Below are 18652 nucleotides of genomic sequence, written 5' to 3' on the forward strand. Positions count from 1 at the left end.
TACTTCTTCTGACCTCCATGGCAGAAAATAATAAATTTTGGTTGGCTTGAGTCACTAAATCTGTGGTAATTTGTTACAGTAGTAATAGAAACCAACATCCTGCTCTATCAAATGAACTAAATTATAAAAAGGAAACAGCTTTATTTCACTCCCAGTACTGACAAGTCTTTAGTCTATCTGATATAGTCCACAGCTTCTCAGCTACAGAAACAGTTTCATCTTTAGATATTAAAAAGTTCAGTTCAGCCTAATTAAACTCTTTAGTGTCACATCACATGCAAAGCTCTCCTCCACTGACCTGCTGACCCACAGAACTGGGAACCAGTAGTGGGCAAACGTGGTGCGTCTATCTGTGTGTGCTAAAGGAGGAGGCCCCACTACGTTCACACCTAGCTTATGGCTCCTCCAGCTCTGGAGGGTGGGAGAATAAAAGGATAAAAGCTTTGAATTAGCAGAGCAGTTTGGAGATCTCTTTTGGCTTTTGGAATGCCCTCTGTCATGGCAGGAATCCAAATGCTTGTCTCTCTTTCAATGGGAACATTCACAGGTTCCTCAGAGTTACTGTCAGTGAGCTCCAATCTGCAAGGTTCACCGATGTAGGCAATGAATTCACCAGCAAGCCTCATCAGCTCTTCTTCACATTTCTAGTTACAATCACTGGGCACTACAGTGAGGGTGGGAGGAGATCTTCCCTGGAAGGCAGACTTCTTTGGTGAGATATGGCTTTCATCCAAAGTGTCCACTGCCCCACAAATGGGGAAAGAATAACCACCACCACCACCACCACCACCACCACCACAAAAATAAAAACAAAACAAAACACCTTGCTCCACCAACAGTGCCAAGTTTCACTGTTCACCCCTCTCTCTTCAACCTGCCCACATGGCAGTTTCAGCCAGCTCTCCACTTCGTATTCTCCAGGAGACAAATTTAGGCATTCTTCTATCTTTACCCAGCTCCCAAACTCCTGATACCTATGCCAGGCCCTCTTGTGAACTTCTTCATACCCTATCCTGGTAATAGTGTAGAGACATCCTACAAAGTTCTGTAATTCAACATGCATCAAGCTATGGACTGAAAAGCCACTCATCCCCCTTGCAGACATAAATGATTTCCTTAGACTTCTTCCCCACCTCTTACACATTTGGCTTAGGCTGGGGGGAAGCACAGGAAGGGAAAAGAGCATAAGAGTCAAAATATTTATAGTCCATTTGAAGAATCTTCCATTAACCACATGTCTGTTATCTCACTTTTTGTTATATAAACTGGATTAGATGAGATAATTGCAGGCCTATTTAGCTATATTTTAATAAATTCATTGAAATGGTGTCTATCACATGTAATTAATAATCATTGTCCTCAGCTTGGGAACTTGGTCGAAATTAGAGTCAACACAAATATTGCATTCTATACTTTACTTGTTGTACCATTTCAGGATAGAGAGTATACTTTTTAAGAAAGGCCAAACTGGTGGCAAAATGCATTTGAACTGGCAATGCAACTTTCCTTATCTATAATCACTATATAATGTAGTCGCTACCCTTATTCCTGAAGCTATTAGAAATACACTTTTAGTTTTCATTGCTACCTTCATATGCACATATGTGAGTATGCTGTATAACATGTGTGTGTGTACATTCCATCATTTTGCCTATGACTATCTCTCTAACATCAACTTCTGCGAGGACCTTGGCAGATAATTCAGATGTAGACACATGGCCATCTTGCAGTTTAGTTTCTTAAACATGTCAAAACTTACTGCACCCTACAAGAAAGATTTTGTATTTGCTTTTTTCTTTGTATGGAATACTCCTTTCCCACGTATCTACATGATTCTTCCCTATTTCATTCAGCAAAGATTTCTCCCTATCAGTAAGGTATTCCTGAAAACCCAAGCTAGCAGAGCCCTCCCTCAGGTTCCCTCTAAAACTCTTTCATGCTTTATTTTTTATCCATAGCATGTATCTTCAGCTGAACTTGTATCATTGGGTATTTGTTTATTTATCCTTGCTCTCCCTGATAGCACCTAATTTCCTTGTCTTGGTATTTTCAGTATTTAGAGTAGTTCCTAGCATGTAATAGATGCTTAGAATATGTATTTATTTTATACATTTATATTATAATTAGTAATTAAAATCAGCAACTTTCAGTCAGATGCAGTTGACTTACACAAAGTATCATCATGGAGTTGCATTAAAGTTCAGTTTAGCTAATATATATATTTAAACAACTTGAGTCAGCAAAATCCACGATTAGATACACGGTAAGCAAAATACAGAGTATCAAAGCCAAAAAGAAGACATTAAAAGTAATCAGAGGGAAAAAAGACATATATTTACAAGAATTCCAACTGATTGGCAATTGATATTTTCCATGTCAAAACTGGAAACCGAAAGAGCATGAAGGATCTTAAAAGCACTGAGAGAAACAGTCAACCCTGAACTGCTTTCAAGAATGAGGGCAAAAAGATACAATAGCTAAACAAAAACTGAGAAACCATCACTAAAGAAACTTCTAAAAAATGTACTGGAATAAAGAAAACAATCCCAGAATAGGGATCTCAGATACAAAGATAAATGGTGAAAAAGGAAAAGTATCACTATGTGAACAAGTATAAAGAAACACTAATGGTTTGGAGTGCCTGCTGGCTCAGTTCATTAAGTGTCCAACTCTTGGTTTCGGCTCAGGTCATGACCTCACAGTTCATGAGTTCGACCCCCATGTTAGGCTCTGTGCTGGAGCGTGCCTGGGATTCTCTTTTCTCTCCTCTCTCTCTCCACCCTCCCCCTCTCAAAATAAATAAATTTTAAACAAAGAAACACTAATGGTTTAGAACAGTATAATGTCTCATTAGTGATATCATTTTTTTTAAACCTGAAATACTGAACTATAACAGCTTATAAAGTTAGGACAGGATAATTGTCTTTAAGACATTCTAAAATACTTGTATTGATAGGAGAAGGAAAAGAGTGATTAAGTTTATGATCCATTAAATCGGTTAAAATTTAAAACACAATTCATAGATATATGTATATTTTTAAAAATTAGAGGTAATATAGAATGAGAAAAAAACTTTCAATTGAAAAAAAAAGCAATGGGTAAGCGAAGGAAAGGGGACACACAAATAATAGGAAAAAACGAAATATAATGATAGAAATAAATACATTTGCATATGCTACTAATCATGTTAAATAAAAATGAGTTGACTTGCTCAGTTAAAATATACAGTCAGATTAGAAAACAAAATCCAGACATGAGCTATTTATAGGAAAGACAGTAAATGATGAACGAAGCAAATGCTAGGGGGAAAAAGCTAGGAATGCAGTATTAGTATTATTCAAGTATAAGTGAGAGCAAAGAACCTTACTTGAGATAATTATTTAATATCAATAAAAGGTTTAAGAAGGATATAACAGTATTAACTTGGCTATATCTATATAGAGACAACTAAAAGATAACACCATACTGACGAGACTGGCAAACATTCAAAAATCTGAAAATGTCAAATGTAGACAAGAGTGGGGGGCCTGAAATTGGCAGAGTAAGTATTTGTTTTCTATGTGTTGTCTCTTTTTGTTCCTCGATTCCTCTATTACTGACTTCTTTTAAGTTAAGTAGGTCCTCTATATTGCACCATTTTAATTTCCTTGCCATTTCTTTTATATATGTTCTTTTATATTCTTTAATATATATATTTTTTAACGTTTATTTATTTTTGAGATAGAGAGAGACAGAGCATGAATGGGGGAGGGTCACAGAGAGAGGGAGACACAGAATCTGAAACAGGCTCCAGGCTCCGAGATGTCAGCACAGAGCCCGACGCGGGGCTCGAACCCACGGACCGTGAGATCATGACCTGAGCCGAAGTCAGACACTCAACTGACCGAGCCACCCAGGCGCCCCTCTTTAATATATTTTTGAGTTGTTTTCTTACTGGTTGCCCAGTGGATTATAATTAACATTTAACAAACTAGTTCAGACATGAACTAAATTTCAATAGTATCAAAAAACTTTGTTTTGCTGTTACATAGCTCCATGTCTCATGCTCTCCTTTGGGCTGATATTATCACACCAATTTCATGTTTATACACTGTATGCCCACCAACACAGATCCATGGTTATTGTTCTATGCAGTTGTCTTTTAAATCTGAGAAAAGCGAGAGTTACAAACAAAAAATACAAATATACTATAATTTATATTTATTTACATACATACTTTTACTGGTGATTGGACAAAAATTTCCTTAAATGCTTGCAAATGAATGGTCTCCAGCCTTTTTCAAGGGGCTGGATGTGTGTATGTGTGTGTGTTTGGGTGTTGAACACATTTTCAATATTCAACCAAGCAGTTGATAATTTCACCTTGGCCTTCACTTCCTCTTTAAGCAGAGCCTGAAAAGTCAGCCTGAAAAATGAGAGCTTAGGGCCTTGTCAGATCTTTCCTGCGTGTGAACATAGTCCTATCATGCATGTGGCCTTCTGGACTCATGGTATTTGATGGGGCTTTTCATAGCCCTTAGCACATCTCCTTCCCCAGTTTTTCCTTTGAAGCTTTTGGTTACTCTATCATATTCTCCACTGTTATCTACTGCTTCAGGTAGCCATGAAGTTATTAACCAATTGCCTTAATTTTTCAACAACTGTTTCTAGGGAAAAGGCTTCTCATGTCAGTTGAACTCCAAGTCTAATCAGATAAAGACGGTCTTGCAAGTAGAGTCTGGTACTGAAGCACCAAACAGGCCCAATAATGACAATTCTCAGAGAATGAGGCTTTGAAGAAGCTCCCATTCTGCACCCTCTGGAGACTGCCAAGTTACTGGTTTTCACTGAAAAATGCAGGCTGTTATTTGTTAAGGCTACTGTGGAGCTAGAAAGAGTAAGATGAGAATAGGGTGAATTAAACCACCACAAAGCTCACTGTTCTTACCAAGATTCAGCTGGTTTTGTTTTGAATACATGCTTCCTGAGTTGTTGCAAACTTTTGGTTGCTTTCCAGAGTTCTTAAAAAATGTATCCTGACAAATTCTGCCAGTTCTATCATTGATTTTATGGAGAAAAGAGTTTTCAGAGGTTTAAACTGCCAATTTTTGCTGATGTCACTGTGGCAAATAACTTTGGAATTCGACTTTGCATTTCTTACTGAAATTAACTATGTTTCTAGCGTAGGAGCTTGCCATTTTACTCTTTGTAATGCCATAGTGAAATAGCAGGCATGTTAAAGATATTCATAGCAGCATTACTCAAATGAGCAAAAACCTGGAAATTAAAAAGTACAACAGAATAAACAAATTATGATGTACAAAGGAATACTTCTTTACAATGAAAATGAATGAATCACAGCTAAATAAATTCATATGGAGAAATCCTTATGATTTTAAGTGGAGGGAAAGAAATCTGAGGAATACATTTAATTATTATTGTAATTATAATTAATTATAATTAATACATTTAATTACTGAAAGAACTTTAACAGTGTGACTAAAGTATTTTTTTTTAAGTTGAACAGTTCATAGGTATATAGTTTACCATTATGGTTTGTAAGTTATTAATGTAATTTGTCTTTTTGTAGGTTTTAAATATTTTATAATAATAAAACGAGTATATAGACTATTTGAAAAAGATGTCTTTAACCTATTTTTTCTTTCTGTATTTGTTATTTCCATAAGAAATTCCTTATAGGGTACTTGAAAAAGAACAGAGGGTCAGGAGATTTACGGGTTTGCCATTTACTAAACTGTGTACAGGATCCAAAAACTTACTTGATGTCTCTGAGCTGGTATCCTATTGGTGAAACTTCCATCAAAGGTCATTATGAGAATTATGACAAATTACATGTAAACTGCCCAGCCTAGAGCAGGTACTCAACAAATAGCAGGTCTTATTAGCAACAAGGCATCACAATATCCATTTAAACATTAAAGAAATCCATTCATCATTCAGACTACCAGGGGGTTTCTTTGACAAAAATTTCCAGATAACTAAAGCAATTTTCATTAATTTAATTTAATTTATTTTAAGGAGAGAGAGTGTGCAAGCTAGGAGAGGGATGAAGGGAGAGAGAGAATCTTAAGCAGGCTCCATGCTCAGTATGGACACAACATGGGGCTCCAACCCACGATCATGGACCTGGATCATGACCTGAGCCTCAATCAAGAGTCAGATGCTTAGCCAACTAAGCCACCCAGAAGCCCCAACAATTTTTACTTTTTATGATGATATTATAGCATTGCCAAAATAGCATCAAAATTCATCCTCATAGTAAAGCTTGATATGTGTTCAATCATTTTTTTTCCAGCTTTACTGAGGTATAATTGACAAAATTTTTAAGTACTTAAGGTATGCATCATGATATTTTACACCATTCTTTGAACCAAGTAATGAACTATTTATAACTTGAAAAAATACTTTTTTTAAAAAGATACATCTATTTCTAGACATAATTTCTTAAATGTGCTATAGAACAATAAAACCATTTTCAGGTAAGTATTCTTCCAATTATAGTTCCCAATACACCTAACATTTCAGCATTTTCAGAATATTTGTGTTCCTTTGTACTATAATCTGAGAAAGGGCCAACTTGGGCATCTCTAGATTCCAGAAATTTCCATTTGTGTGCATGTTTTACACATATAGATATGCATGTATATCTTGTTAAAAACCTGGAAAACTTTAAAGTCCCCATAATTTCCACCGAACTCAACCGAGCATGCCCATTCTTTGTAAATACACCAATTTACTGCTATAGTTTGCCACACATGGTCTGTTCAAGCATCAAAATGAAACCCACTTTCTGTGCCTTTTTCATTCCCTTAATTCTTTCAGCCCATCAGTACCCTCAGGTGAATAATGGACAGAACCTGTCAACAGTAAGGGGTATCACAATAAGTTCAGCATCAAGCAAATAGTCCAGGTAATCAAATCTGTCCTCAGTATTTTCCTTTCTCATACATACTTCTTATCTCCTGGGTCCCCATTCTCTATGAGTTTAGTAACCTAACCTCCAGCTGTCTCCCACCTCTCAGTTCAGTACTCCATCCAGGCCCATCCTATTTGAAATAAAGCTCTTAATTATTCTCTGTTTTCCAAGCAAAATTAGTGCAGTCTCACAAAATAGAGCATTATAATGTGCCAGTTTTGTTTCAGTGAGTTATTGATTTACTAGTAGAACATATGAGAACTGAATGCAGATGCTGAAAACCAAAAAATTAACACTGAAGTTTTCTTATCAGAGGCTAACTTACCAGTGTCCTCAAATAAGCTTCTCTGTTCTCTTCATAGATTTGAATGAAGTGACTCCACAGCCAGGAGTGTGAACTGCACTGGCAAGCAAGTGTACCAGCCCTGTCATACTGGAGGCTGAGACAGGTGGACACTGAGTGACATTTCTGCTTAGCTAGAGGTCCTCAAACATGGCTCTCTACCTCAGTTCTTCACTGTGGCTACAAATCATTTGTAACTGCTACCTTTCCCACATGGCATTCCCACAGGCCTCCTAAAATTATTAGCAATCAGGAGGTTCGGTCTCTTGACCTGTCAGCAATAGTGCCTTTGTTATAGTCCTGTCTTGGACTTTTACTTTGGGCTTAACAATCAGAAAGATAAATGAGCTGCAATATCTCAAATATTCATCAAAATAAGTTGAAATCAATTTTAGAATATCTATTATTTGATGTTCCATAGTATGTATATTTGAGAATCAAATCTAATTTTCATTTGCAAACAGCACCACGTACAACATTCAACATTATAAATTCCACCCTGATGATCTTGCAGAACAAGAAACTGAAGCCCAAAGAAGTTAAATGATTTGCCACCAATGACAGAGGATTTAAGTGGCAGACCTTAGACCAAGATTTCTTGATTTTTAGGCTGGCTCTTATTCTCTCATCTTTTCTCCTCTATTTTTTTTAACCATACCTGCTAATTTCTCAACCAAGGGGGAAGAAAGCATTTGTACAAATCTTTGTTCTTAATATAAATAGTCAGTGTTGGTACAGCTGGTGGTCACCATGTCCATGCTATATGTTATTGACACTTTGTTTGTAATTGACTATTTTAAATGACTACCTCCTAAAAAAGAGAAATAGGTTTCTGTTAAACACTCTTCACATGTACATTTGGCAATTCTGTATTTCCTAAGGCTACTAACAATGATGATTTTGAGTGTAATATGCAGGCATTATGCTTGAAAATTATTGATTAAATTCCCACAGAATCAAAACAATTAGAAATTGTGCATGCTAACATAATCATTTTCTTTGTTAAATGGGTCTGCGACAGCATTGTCTTCTAAAAATTATAGTACTATGCCTTAGCTGTTGTATGTTTTTTGAATTCCTTCGAAAATAAGACCTTCAAATATTATTTTTTTTAAATGTCAATTTAGTCCAATGCTACACGTGACATACTCAAACAGGAAGAATTATTGTTAAAGTGCTACTGGGAGACAGCCAAAACATCTCCGTAAGGCTGATTCCTTTCCTCTTTGCAATAGCTCATTACCAAAGGTAAAGACTGAGTAGTATGCACCACATTACTGGCTCCATAAATCCCCTAAGACGAGCAATCAATGTTCTGATGCTAATCATGTCAACTACACATAAAGCTTCTTAAGACTTCTTAAAGAGTTACAGCAAAGACTTCTGGGAAGATAATATATGGTAAAGTGTACCTTCCTATCCTCCTTTTTTTTTTTTAACACAAGTGGAACAGTCAGGTGTAACTGAATAAAGATTAGATAAAAAGAAAAATAATCCTAATTAGATTTTAGATAAACAAAATTTGTGGTGCCTATATTGTTCACATCATATTTCCCCTAATCCCTATAATTGCTAAAAATACCAAATCAAATACCACTCAGATTTCCTTACAAAGTGTGTGAACTAGTGCATTAAAAAGCCAGGTTAGCACCAACAAAGTTTATAGGGGCAACTGCATTCAAGACGCACATGGCATACCTTTAAATAGCACTGTTAAAATACCAAATAAAATGTCAAAATCTGTCAGGTCTCTGGCTTTTATAAATTGTTTAGACTGGGAAACATTGGGGTTTGGACATTGTTCTTTTCATGTGATGTAGAAAAGAAGAGACCGTAAAAAGAAAAGAACAATAAAGCGTAGATCATTTTTGAAGTTCTTTCATGGAAAAACATACTCTGGATCATTACCCTTTTAATCAACAATTTCCTTCTTCCTCCCAATCCTTCCCGTCTGGTATTTACCTTTCTCCCCCTTCCCTCCCCTCTCTCTGGGTGGTATTCTGAGCTTATACAGAGTATTCAGTAATCATATTTTAAAAATTGTTTCAAAAGAGAATCCCAGGAGGGCATGACAGACATGCATATACTGGGTATTTTTAACCTGGACCATAGCTTTACTCACCATGTCTATGCTCTTAAAAACACACCAGAGTGCCCTGACCACAGTTTCCCCAAGGAGAGGAAGGCCTTCTGAGCAGGACCAGCTACTACCTACCTACAGACTAGTTATTATCACACCTTAGTGGCCATCTTTCTGCCCTCTTCCCTCCGCCCCTTTTCTTTTATTACCACACCACACTCCCACAATTCCCAAACAACAACATCAGTGTTTCAGCTTCTTCTCTGGATTTCCCACACTTAATGCAACCCAGACCTCACCTTCAGCTCTCCTGAGGCCACTTTGGAAGCCAGCTCGATGACACAGCCAACAGCCATGCGTGCAGCACCGGACGAGTGCAGCTCATTCCAAATGGTGTCACTGTCCACCTGAGCAAACAGTCAGCACAGCCCGAAGAAACGAGAGAGGGAAAATGAGAAGGACAAGGAAGAGATGAAAAAGGGAGGGAAGGGGAGGGAAGAAGAGGAGAAGGGAAGAGAGAGAGAAAGCAAATTTGTGAGGAAGGGCTGGCAGGCTAACAACCTATGTACAATAACATTAGTCTTCCACCCTGGCCAGCTGAAAAGACCTTCTGGACACGGCTTTGCTTATACTTTTTCTCTATACTGACTTCTCCAATGGAAACACATTCCTGCCATGCCTCACTGCCATTCCCTGTTTAGATTTCTCATTACAAACAGCATTACATAGGCCGGATCTGGCGTAGTTACAGGCCTGCTAGAAACCAGGCCCCAGTAGTAGATAGAGTAAAAGCTAAGAGCACTTAGCTATACATAAAAATCGGATTTGCAAGTGCTAGTGGGGGAAAATTCAAATACCTTTCTGGCTGCAGGTTTACAGGGAGCCAAAGACAATTATTAGGTAGGTAGCAGTAGCAGTCAGTGAGTAGGAAGTAGCAACCACAGTTCAGGTTCTCCAACTAAATGGAAGGAGTGTGTGGTCCTCACACTTAAAACATTCACAATATTCAACTGCAAGGAACAATTTGGTTTTCAAAGTAGAAGCTTAAAATTTCTAACATTTATTACAGTTTGGCAGCTGGTCTTCATGCAGATTGGTATTATTAAAATTGGAGAGGGGCGCCTGGGTGGCGCAGTCGGTTAAGTGTCCGACTTCAGCCAGGTCACGATCTCGCGGTCCGTGAGTTCGAGCCCCGCGTCAGGCTCTGGGCTGATGGCTCAGAGCCTGGAGCCTGTTTCAGATTCTGTGTCTCCCTCTCTCTCTGCCCCTCCCCCGTTCATGCTCTGTCTCTCTCTGTCCCAAAAATAAACAAACATTGAAAAAAAAAATTAAAAAAATAAAATAAAATTGGAGAGGCCATTAAAATACATGGTTGCTTCTATAAGAGAACATTCTTATGAAAACAAAGTATGAACTGATATTTTTGATTTACCTTTATCAAATACTGTTTACTCTTTTTCATGCATCCAATAAGATAACATATAACAAGGACAAGAAAAGTACAACAGTGGGTTATAAAGATATATATATGTTACATATATTTATGTGTAAAATATTTATTAATATATGTAAAAAAAAAAAAAAACGAATGGTAGAGGTCTTTAAAGTTACAACACATAAATTACTTCAAGCACCAGGAAATGTAATAAAAAATTTGTGACTGTGCAAGTAGAAAGACTTTTTGAATTGGTCAAAGAAGGGAAATCCCACACAAAATAAAGATATTTTTAAAAGAATTAAAGAGACCTAATGACGTGGAACAAATACAATAAATAACAATTACACGTATTCACAATGCATTAAGCAGTTTCCTAAGCATTTTAACATGCCTTTTCTCATGAGATCCTTAGCAACTTAAATTGTCAAGATCAATGAATAAATAAATAATAAGTGGGAACCATAAATAAATAGAAAAATTAGGATCTTTTCAACAACAGCAGAGTGGTGGTGAAGAGAGGTTTCTGAATCAAACTGTCACAGTGAGGTTATGGCTACCGCTAAAACCTGAATGACAGTGGGCAACTAATTAACATCTCTGCGTTTTGGTTCCCTTACCTGTGACACACCAACTTTTTTTTTTTTTAATTTTTTTTTTTTCAACGTTTATTTATTTTTTGGGACAGAGAGAGACAGAGCATGAACGGGGGAGGGGCAGAGAGAGAGGGAGACACAGAATCGGAAACAGGCTCCAGGCTCTGAGCCATCAGCCCAGAGCCTGACGCAGGGCTCGAACTCACGGACCGCGAGATCGTGACCTGGCCGAAGTCGGACGCCCAACCGACTGCGCCACCCAGGCGCCCCCTTTTTTTTTTTTTTAATTTTTTTTTTCAACGTTTATTTAACACCAACTTTTTAAAGTACCATCCACATATGATTTTGGTGAGGATTAAATGAGTAAGTGATAAGCAAATGTTAGGTACTACTATTTAGGCTACTATTAAACCCATTTAAAATGCCTTACACATAGTACCAGCCTAATAAGTGTTTATTGAATGAGCACACCGGGGCTTAGAGAAGCTACTCAGCTGACCCAAAACCTTCACACAGACCCCTGACTCTGACATCACCTGTCTTTCTACTACACTCCTGAAATAACTCTTGCTTTCTAAGAACATCAAGCCTTTGTCATAGTCAACACCATCATGGTAAACACTACCAGCTAAAAAGTGAAAGAATCATCAAATGGACATGAGAACCAAATCATTTGCCCTCCAAACCAAAAGCTTTATTTTTACTGAACAATGTAAGCACTTATCTGAGCTTCATATAAACATATCCTTGAGGAAGATAGTTGTTCAAGTTTAAAATGAAAACCAACATTTACATTGTGCTGCATCATTTTTAGTCAGTATTACAGAGCTACAGGTGCCATAGAAAGTCCTCATTAATCAGAGTTAAAGTTGGGGCACCTGGGTGGCTTAGCTAGTTAAACGTCCACTCTGAATTTTGGCTCAGGTCATGATCTAACACTTTGAGCCCTGTGTTGGGCTCTGTGCTGATATTGTGGAGCCTGACTGGGATTCCTTCTCTGTCCCTCCCCTGCGTGCATACTCTCTCTCTCCCTCTCTTCCTCCCTCTCCCTCTCTCTCTCTCTCACTCTCTCTCTCACTCTCTCTCTCTCTCCCCCAAAATAAATAAATATTTAAAAGCCAAATTTAAAATTATTGTAAAAGCAAGCAAACATAAAACATATCAATAAATCCCAAAGACGTGGGGCGCCTGGGTGGCTCAGTTGGTTAAGCAACCGACTTCGGCTCAAGTCATGATCTCACAGTTTGTGAGTTTGAGCCCCGTGTCGGGCTCTGTGCTGACAGGTCAGAGCCTGGAGCCTACTTAGGATTCTGGCTCTCCCCCTCTCTCTGCCCCTCCCCTACTCATGCTCTGTGTCTCTGTTTCTCAATAATAAATAAATGTTAAAAGAAATTAAAAATAAATAAATAAATCCCAAAGACTTAATGAGTAACTCAAAACCACACATAATTCTACATATAATTCCACATATAATTCCTTTTTACTTGACTTTGGAATATACTCAGAAGATTTTGGAATTCTTGTAGAGATAAAATTCTGTGTCTGTGCCATCAATTTTTGTGTATAAACTTCTACTAATCAAGATACTTACTTTTTTTAAATTTGGCTAACATTTGTTAGGTACCCACTATGTAATAGATGCTAAGAGTTATATAGTATGGGGGTTACTTTTGTCAAAAAGGTATGATCATTGGTTGAAAGAATGCTAGACACATAGATGCTTAATGGATACTTGAGATTTTGACTACATCCAAAGTTCAGGCTTATCCTTAAACAGGTTCATTAGGGATCTATGAAATTTATCAGCCATTTATTTACTTACATTTAAATGTGAAAAACATGTATTTAAAGAACTATTTCAACCTGTTTTATGTATACTTACTTTATAACTAACTTAATAATGGTCAAGTTTTTTGGGTATAATCTTTCCATAAATGGTAACTGTATTTAATTCTGAATTTAACAGATGTTGTCTTAGCTCACCTGCCATAACAAAATATCATACACTGAGAGGCTTAAATAACAAGATTTTATTTCTCCCAGTTCAGGAGGCTAGGAAGTCCAAGAAGGTATCAGCCAATTTGGTTTCTAGTTAAAATTCTGTTTCAGGTTTCATCCTGGCTTGCAGATGGCTGCCTTTTCACTATGTCCTCACATGGCCTTTCCTCAGTAAGTGCATGTAGAGAGAGACCCCTCTCTCTTCCTCTTCTTATAAAGCTACCATTCTATTAAAGATCCCATCCATATGACCACGTTTAACCTTAATTACCCTCAAAAAACCCTATTAAATTAAATCACATCAGGAGTTAGGGCTTCAAAATATGAATTGGGGGAAGGATACAATTCAGTATGTAGCAAGGTTATATCCCAAAAACTTGTTTATAAGTCAATTTATAATCATATTTTCCTAAGACATTGTGTTCCAAGTAGTTTTTCAGGACCATTAGCTATTTAGCTACTAAAAGCTACACACATATATTTGCCATGTTATAGTTTAACAAGAGCTCCAATGGTAAGAAATCTTGCACAACTTATGAACTCTCCTGACTATGTCACTAGAAGAGACGTCCAAATCTACTTCCTGCCATTCTCAATGGAAAAAAGGTATTTATTATCCTGATATATCCATTTTACTGGTTGGAGAAACTGCCAAAAACATTTCCCTACATGAGTGATACCATCATGAGGGCATCTTCCTATAAAAGCTCTGATTTTAACTACTGCAAAGCTTTGACAGCAGAAAAAAACTCTAGGTAAGAGAGGACGGTTGACTCCACCAATCGTTAATGGCTCCTGGCATGGAATGGGATCCTGAGTGGTTGGGGGATAAAAAAGGAAAAAGAGCAAGAAGGATTAGACTTTGGTGGATATCTATAACTGGGATTAAGGAGCTGAGATGATAATACAATGATGATAAAGGTAGAGACCAGAAGAGCTTAGAACTGTAAGACAGGTGCTCTAGCATTTGAAAGTTGAAGGTAGAGAGAGTAGGACAGTGGCACAGAGTTGGATCTGGGTATGGAAAATAATTGTAAACAATGTAAATTATTTAGATTAGTCCAGGAAAGGGGAAAGAAATGGTAGTGGAGCAGAAGGCAATCCTGTTGACTACACTAGCTGGTTCCTAAGATCTTGCTAAAGTTGTTGAGATATGCAAAGCAAATTCTTAAAACCAAAACTACTATAATCTGAAAAAAAATTAATTTGTTTATATCTTTTTGTTCTTTCTGTACACCACATTCACTTCTCCTAAGTCTGTTCACCAATTTATTCTTCAGCATGATGTGTGTGTATGTGTGTGTGTGTGTATACATATCCATGCACACATGTACATGTACATTAGGAGACAGTGAAATGTGAACTGAAAGGAAGATTAGCATTGATATAAAATAAATGTAAAGAAATTGACATTCAAAATAGGATTTTGCATCAGTACACAAAAAAATCCAGATTTTGTAGTAAAAGAGGATTTTTTCCAAATTCTTTTATATATTAAGAACTAAGCCTGATGGTCTCAGGTTATAGTCCTACGTTAGTGACAGTATAAAGACAATGCTACCATTGCATCTCTGATACTCAGAGGAGAGAGTTTTTCTACTTATGACAATGAGACCTAAAGCTTACAGACCTAGGCTATAGGTAGGATAAAATAAGAGGAAGAAAAACCAAAAGTCGTCCCTTCGGGTTCTGAGACAGTGGAAAAAGGCAACAAAAGGTGCAACAGAAGCACCCCACTAGGGAATCCTAACATACTCCATCCTGCAGTGGAATCAGGAGAAACTGAGCTGCTTCAAAGGCTGGAGATTCAGGAACAATAAGGTGGACTAGGGAAATTGCCATGGAAGCTTGCATATTCAGAGGACAGCATGAGTTTCCAAGGACGTCATCAAATTTCCATCCCTCCTTCAGATACCCAAATGCCATCTTGGGAGAGGAAGCTGAGAGACTGAACAATTACCTAAAAATATTGCATCCAATAGTAAGTTGATCTTGAAGAAAAATAATTGTAAAATTGAAAGGAATCTCTTCAAACTTGAAGAGATGCATATATTGTTAACTGTGGAGAAGATCAGTGTCATTAGAAGAAAAAGAAAGCATATCTACAACATATGAATGAGCATGGCTGATTCTAATTTTGTATCCCATTTTTAAGGTCAGGAATTTAATCTGCTGAACGACAGGGAAAAAGGTCTAACCAAGATCCTGGAAGAAGTCCCCAATGATATGCTATATATATGACTAGGGGTCTATAAATGTATTTTAGAATTAATGTGGCAATATGCAACTTACTGCCCCCCCCCCCGAAAATCTCTGGAATTTTTAGCAAGCTTTTGATTACAAAGTATTCTGAAAAACAGACTGTTTTCAACTTTCAAATATTTCTGTATAAATGTACAAAACATGAAGGCAGCTTTAGTAGTCTGCTGCGTAACTGTCCACAGAGGCTTTGTTTTATTGCCAGAATTAAAATCTATCAATTTGAAAATAGTCCCCTCAAAATTCAACTCACTTTTAAACATGTAGGAAGGTCTGGACCTTACATGTGTCCAAAACTGTAGTTCAGAAATGTCAGATGAGGCTGTCCCACAAAAAGTCTTTCTGTATTAGGAACCAAGCACATGTGGTGAGATACTGGTGGAAATACAAATAGGGTAGAGAATTATACAAGCTTGGTTCACAAAAAAAGATTTAGTCATCAGAGAAGGAGGCACAATTCTGAAGATAGTACAGGGCATGACACTGGGATCCTCCCAGCCCATATTTCCAGAGCCTCATGTCTATTTATTAGGGTAGGAAGGGTAAAGAAATGGAGAAAACTATAAGTAAAAACTGAAATAGGCAATGCATTTTATATTCTGTTAAAAAATGAGATTGAAGTAAAATACTTTGGTACCAAATTGAACATTTATGTTAAAAGAGGGAGAGAGTCACATTCTCTACTTCATTATGGACCTCAGAGAATCCAGGGCAACTGGCAATATGACAACCCCAGAATAATCAGCAAAGGCCAGTAGGCCTCATCAATTGGAAGGAAGGAAGGAGGACAAGAACAAGAGATGGGGGGAAAAATCTAGCAATTCATAAGCACATAGCAATTACTCACACTAGTCTAAAATAGTTAGGAAGATTCTCTATGGAGGCATGGAGGTAGAAGAGACAGTAAGGGTTTGAAAAGCACCGGTTACGTATTTACTTACAAAAACTTAGTCACTAGGTAATACTATTCACATCTGAAAGAAGACTACCATGTTGCAATCTCTATAGCTATAAAAGATACAAAGGAGGATTACTGAATCAAACCTGATCTATGGAACATGAATGGTAGAAACATCATTTATTCACTTGGAGTCACAGCAGAATGCAATTCAGGAAATATACAGAGAAAGTGATAGAAAACTAATAAGGTTTTCTATCTAATTTCATGTTTTTCAGTTTTATTATTATATGTTGCCCTATTCTATAAAGTTCTATTCTTTATTATCTATAAATAATAATGACAATAATAATAACTGCTATTATCTCATAATTATAGAGTTCTTATTAAGATCCAGACACTATGCAAATCTCATTGCCTATATAAACTCATACGATTCTTACAATAATCACTGGCATAGATGCTATTATTAAGCATTTCTGTATATGAAATTCAAAGAGGTTATTCAGCTAGTAATTAGTGCAGCTGGAAATGAGAACCCAGAAAAACAGCATAAGCTCTTAATCCATACTTATTTTTATGTTAATAAAATCAAAATCTAAAAAGTGAATAAAAAATAAAATCATTTTGAAAAACAGATTCTAATTTTATTTATAGAATCAAAGATTTTCGTAGTGAAATGCAACAGCTAAGACCTACATCACTTTTTTATCTGTAAAGGTATTGAATATCTACCATGTAAAATTGCTAAAATATTCCAAAACTTCAAATGCCACAGTTGTATCGGGAGTAGCTGGGCATTTTGTAATTTTATAATTTGCTCACCATTATTTTATTTATTTTTTTTTCAACGTTTTTATTTATTTTTGGGACAGAGAGAGACAGAGCATGAACGGGGGAGGGGCAGAGAGAGAGGGAGACACAGAATTGGAAACAGGCTCCAGGCTCCGAGCCATCAGCCCAGAGCCTGACGCGGGGCTCGAACTCACGGACCGCGAGATCGTGACCTGGCTGAAGTCGGACGCTTAACCGACTGCGCCACCCAGGCGCCCCGCTCACCATTATTTTAAAGCAGTAGTCTTAACGGGCGTGTTTTAAACCGTCTTCCCTCCCGCCCCACCCCGGTGCCCATTTGTGAATTTCTGAAGACATTTTTAGTTGTCAAGACTGAAGGGGCAGGTGAGCTTCCAGGGTCTGTTGAGTGGAAGCCAGGAATGTTGCTAATCATCTTACAGTGCAACAGGACATCACAACAAAGAAATATCTGTCAATGTCAATAATGCCAAAGTTGAGAAATCTTGCTCTATAAACATTGAGATCCATATAAATATCAGTGCTCCCTTCTTCATACTGGCTGCTAAAACTCTCCACGACAAATTTGTGGACCTTCTCTAGTAGATACTACAGCTCACACCTTATAAGCTAATCTCATTCCTAGCTCATGTATCTATCTTCACTTTTCCATGATTACCACACTTACTTTTGAACACACACGTCATGTTTGTTTTGAAAGGTGCTTTAAATCCTTTATGGAATATGACAAGAATAAAAGGAAAACACAGAGAAAGAACGAAGCAGCAAAAACAGCAGAGAGAGAGTCCAGAGAAGAGGCAGAGCAGAGGACAGAGAGGGAACAGGGAGGAAATCGCTTTATATTTTCATTGTTAGTTTTTAAAGTTGTGCTTTCTCTCTTGCTTTTTCTTTGGAATACAACCAAGAATCATTTTTATCAACATTGTTCTTTTCCTGAATTTTTCCAAATAATTGTGTCGCCTGAACAGAATCAACACTAATAGAAACTTATTTTAAAGGGCTATTCTGCCCTTTTCAGTTTCTTCAGTTTCACGAATTTAGTGACAGAGCCAGGAAAAACCTTTCACAGTTCTTCCCATTCTTTTGCTTCAATCCCAACTTATTTTTCCCTAATACATCAAAGAAGTGGATGGCAATTTATTATAAAAATTTCAAAAAAGAAATAATTATATAATATCAGTGGCAAAATAAAAGATCAAGGACATCATATGATTATTGGCACCTGTACGAAAAAGAAAAAAGAAAGAAAGAAAGAGACAAGTTCTACCTATTCACAGTCAGGTCCTTGAGAAATGTTTGTTCATTAGTATTTTG

At 37.1% G+C, this 18652-nt stretch overlaps 1 protein-coding gene across 18 annotated transcripts in view; it reads right to left on the reverse strand.

The window, feature by feature from the left end:
- Positions 1–18652, reverse strand: part of HDAC9 (histone deacetylase 9) — a 931635-nt gene that overhangs the window by 218952 nt on the left and 694031 nt on the right. For all 18 annotated transcript variants that reach the window (XR_005789365.1, XM_040472481.1, XM_040472497.1 and 15 more), the window contains one exon: positions 9639–9746. Coding sequence is in view for 17 of the 18 variants with exons in the window: in XM_040472481.1 (XP_040328415.1) it covers positions 9639–9746 (108 nt within the window). In the remaining variant the exon portion in view is untranslated. The remainder of the gene's footprint in view (positions 1–9638; positions 9747–18652) is intronic.

This window comes from Herpailurus yagouaroundi, unplaced genomic scaffold (assembly GCF_014898765.1).
Source record: "Herpailurus yagouaroundi ecotype Mexico unplaced genomic scaffold, PumYag 100, whole genome shotgun sequence".
Lineage (NCBI taxonomy): Eukaryota > Metazoa > Chordata > Mammalia > Carnivora > Felidae > Herpailurus > Herpailurus yagouaroundi.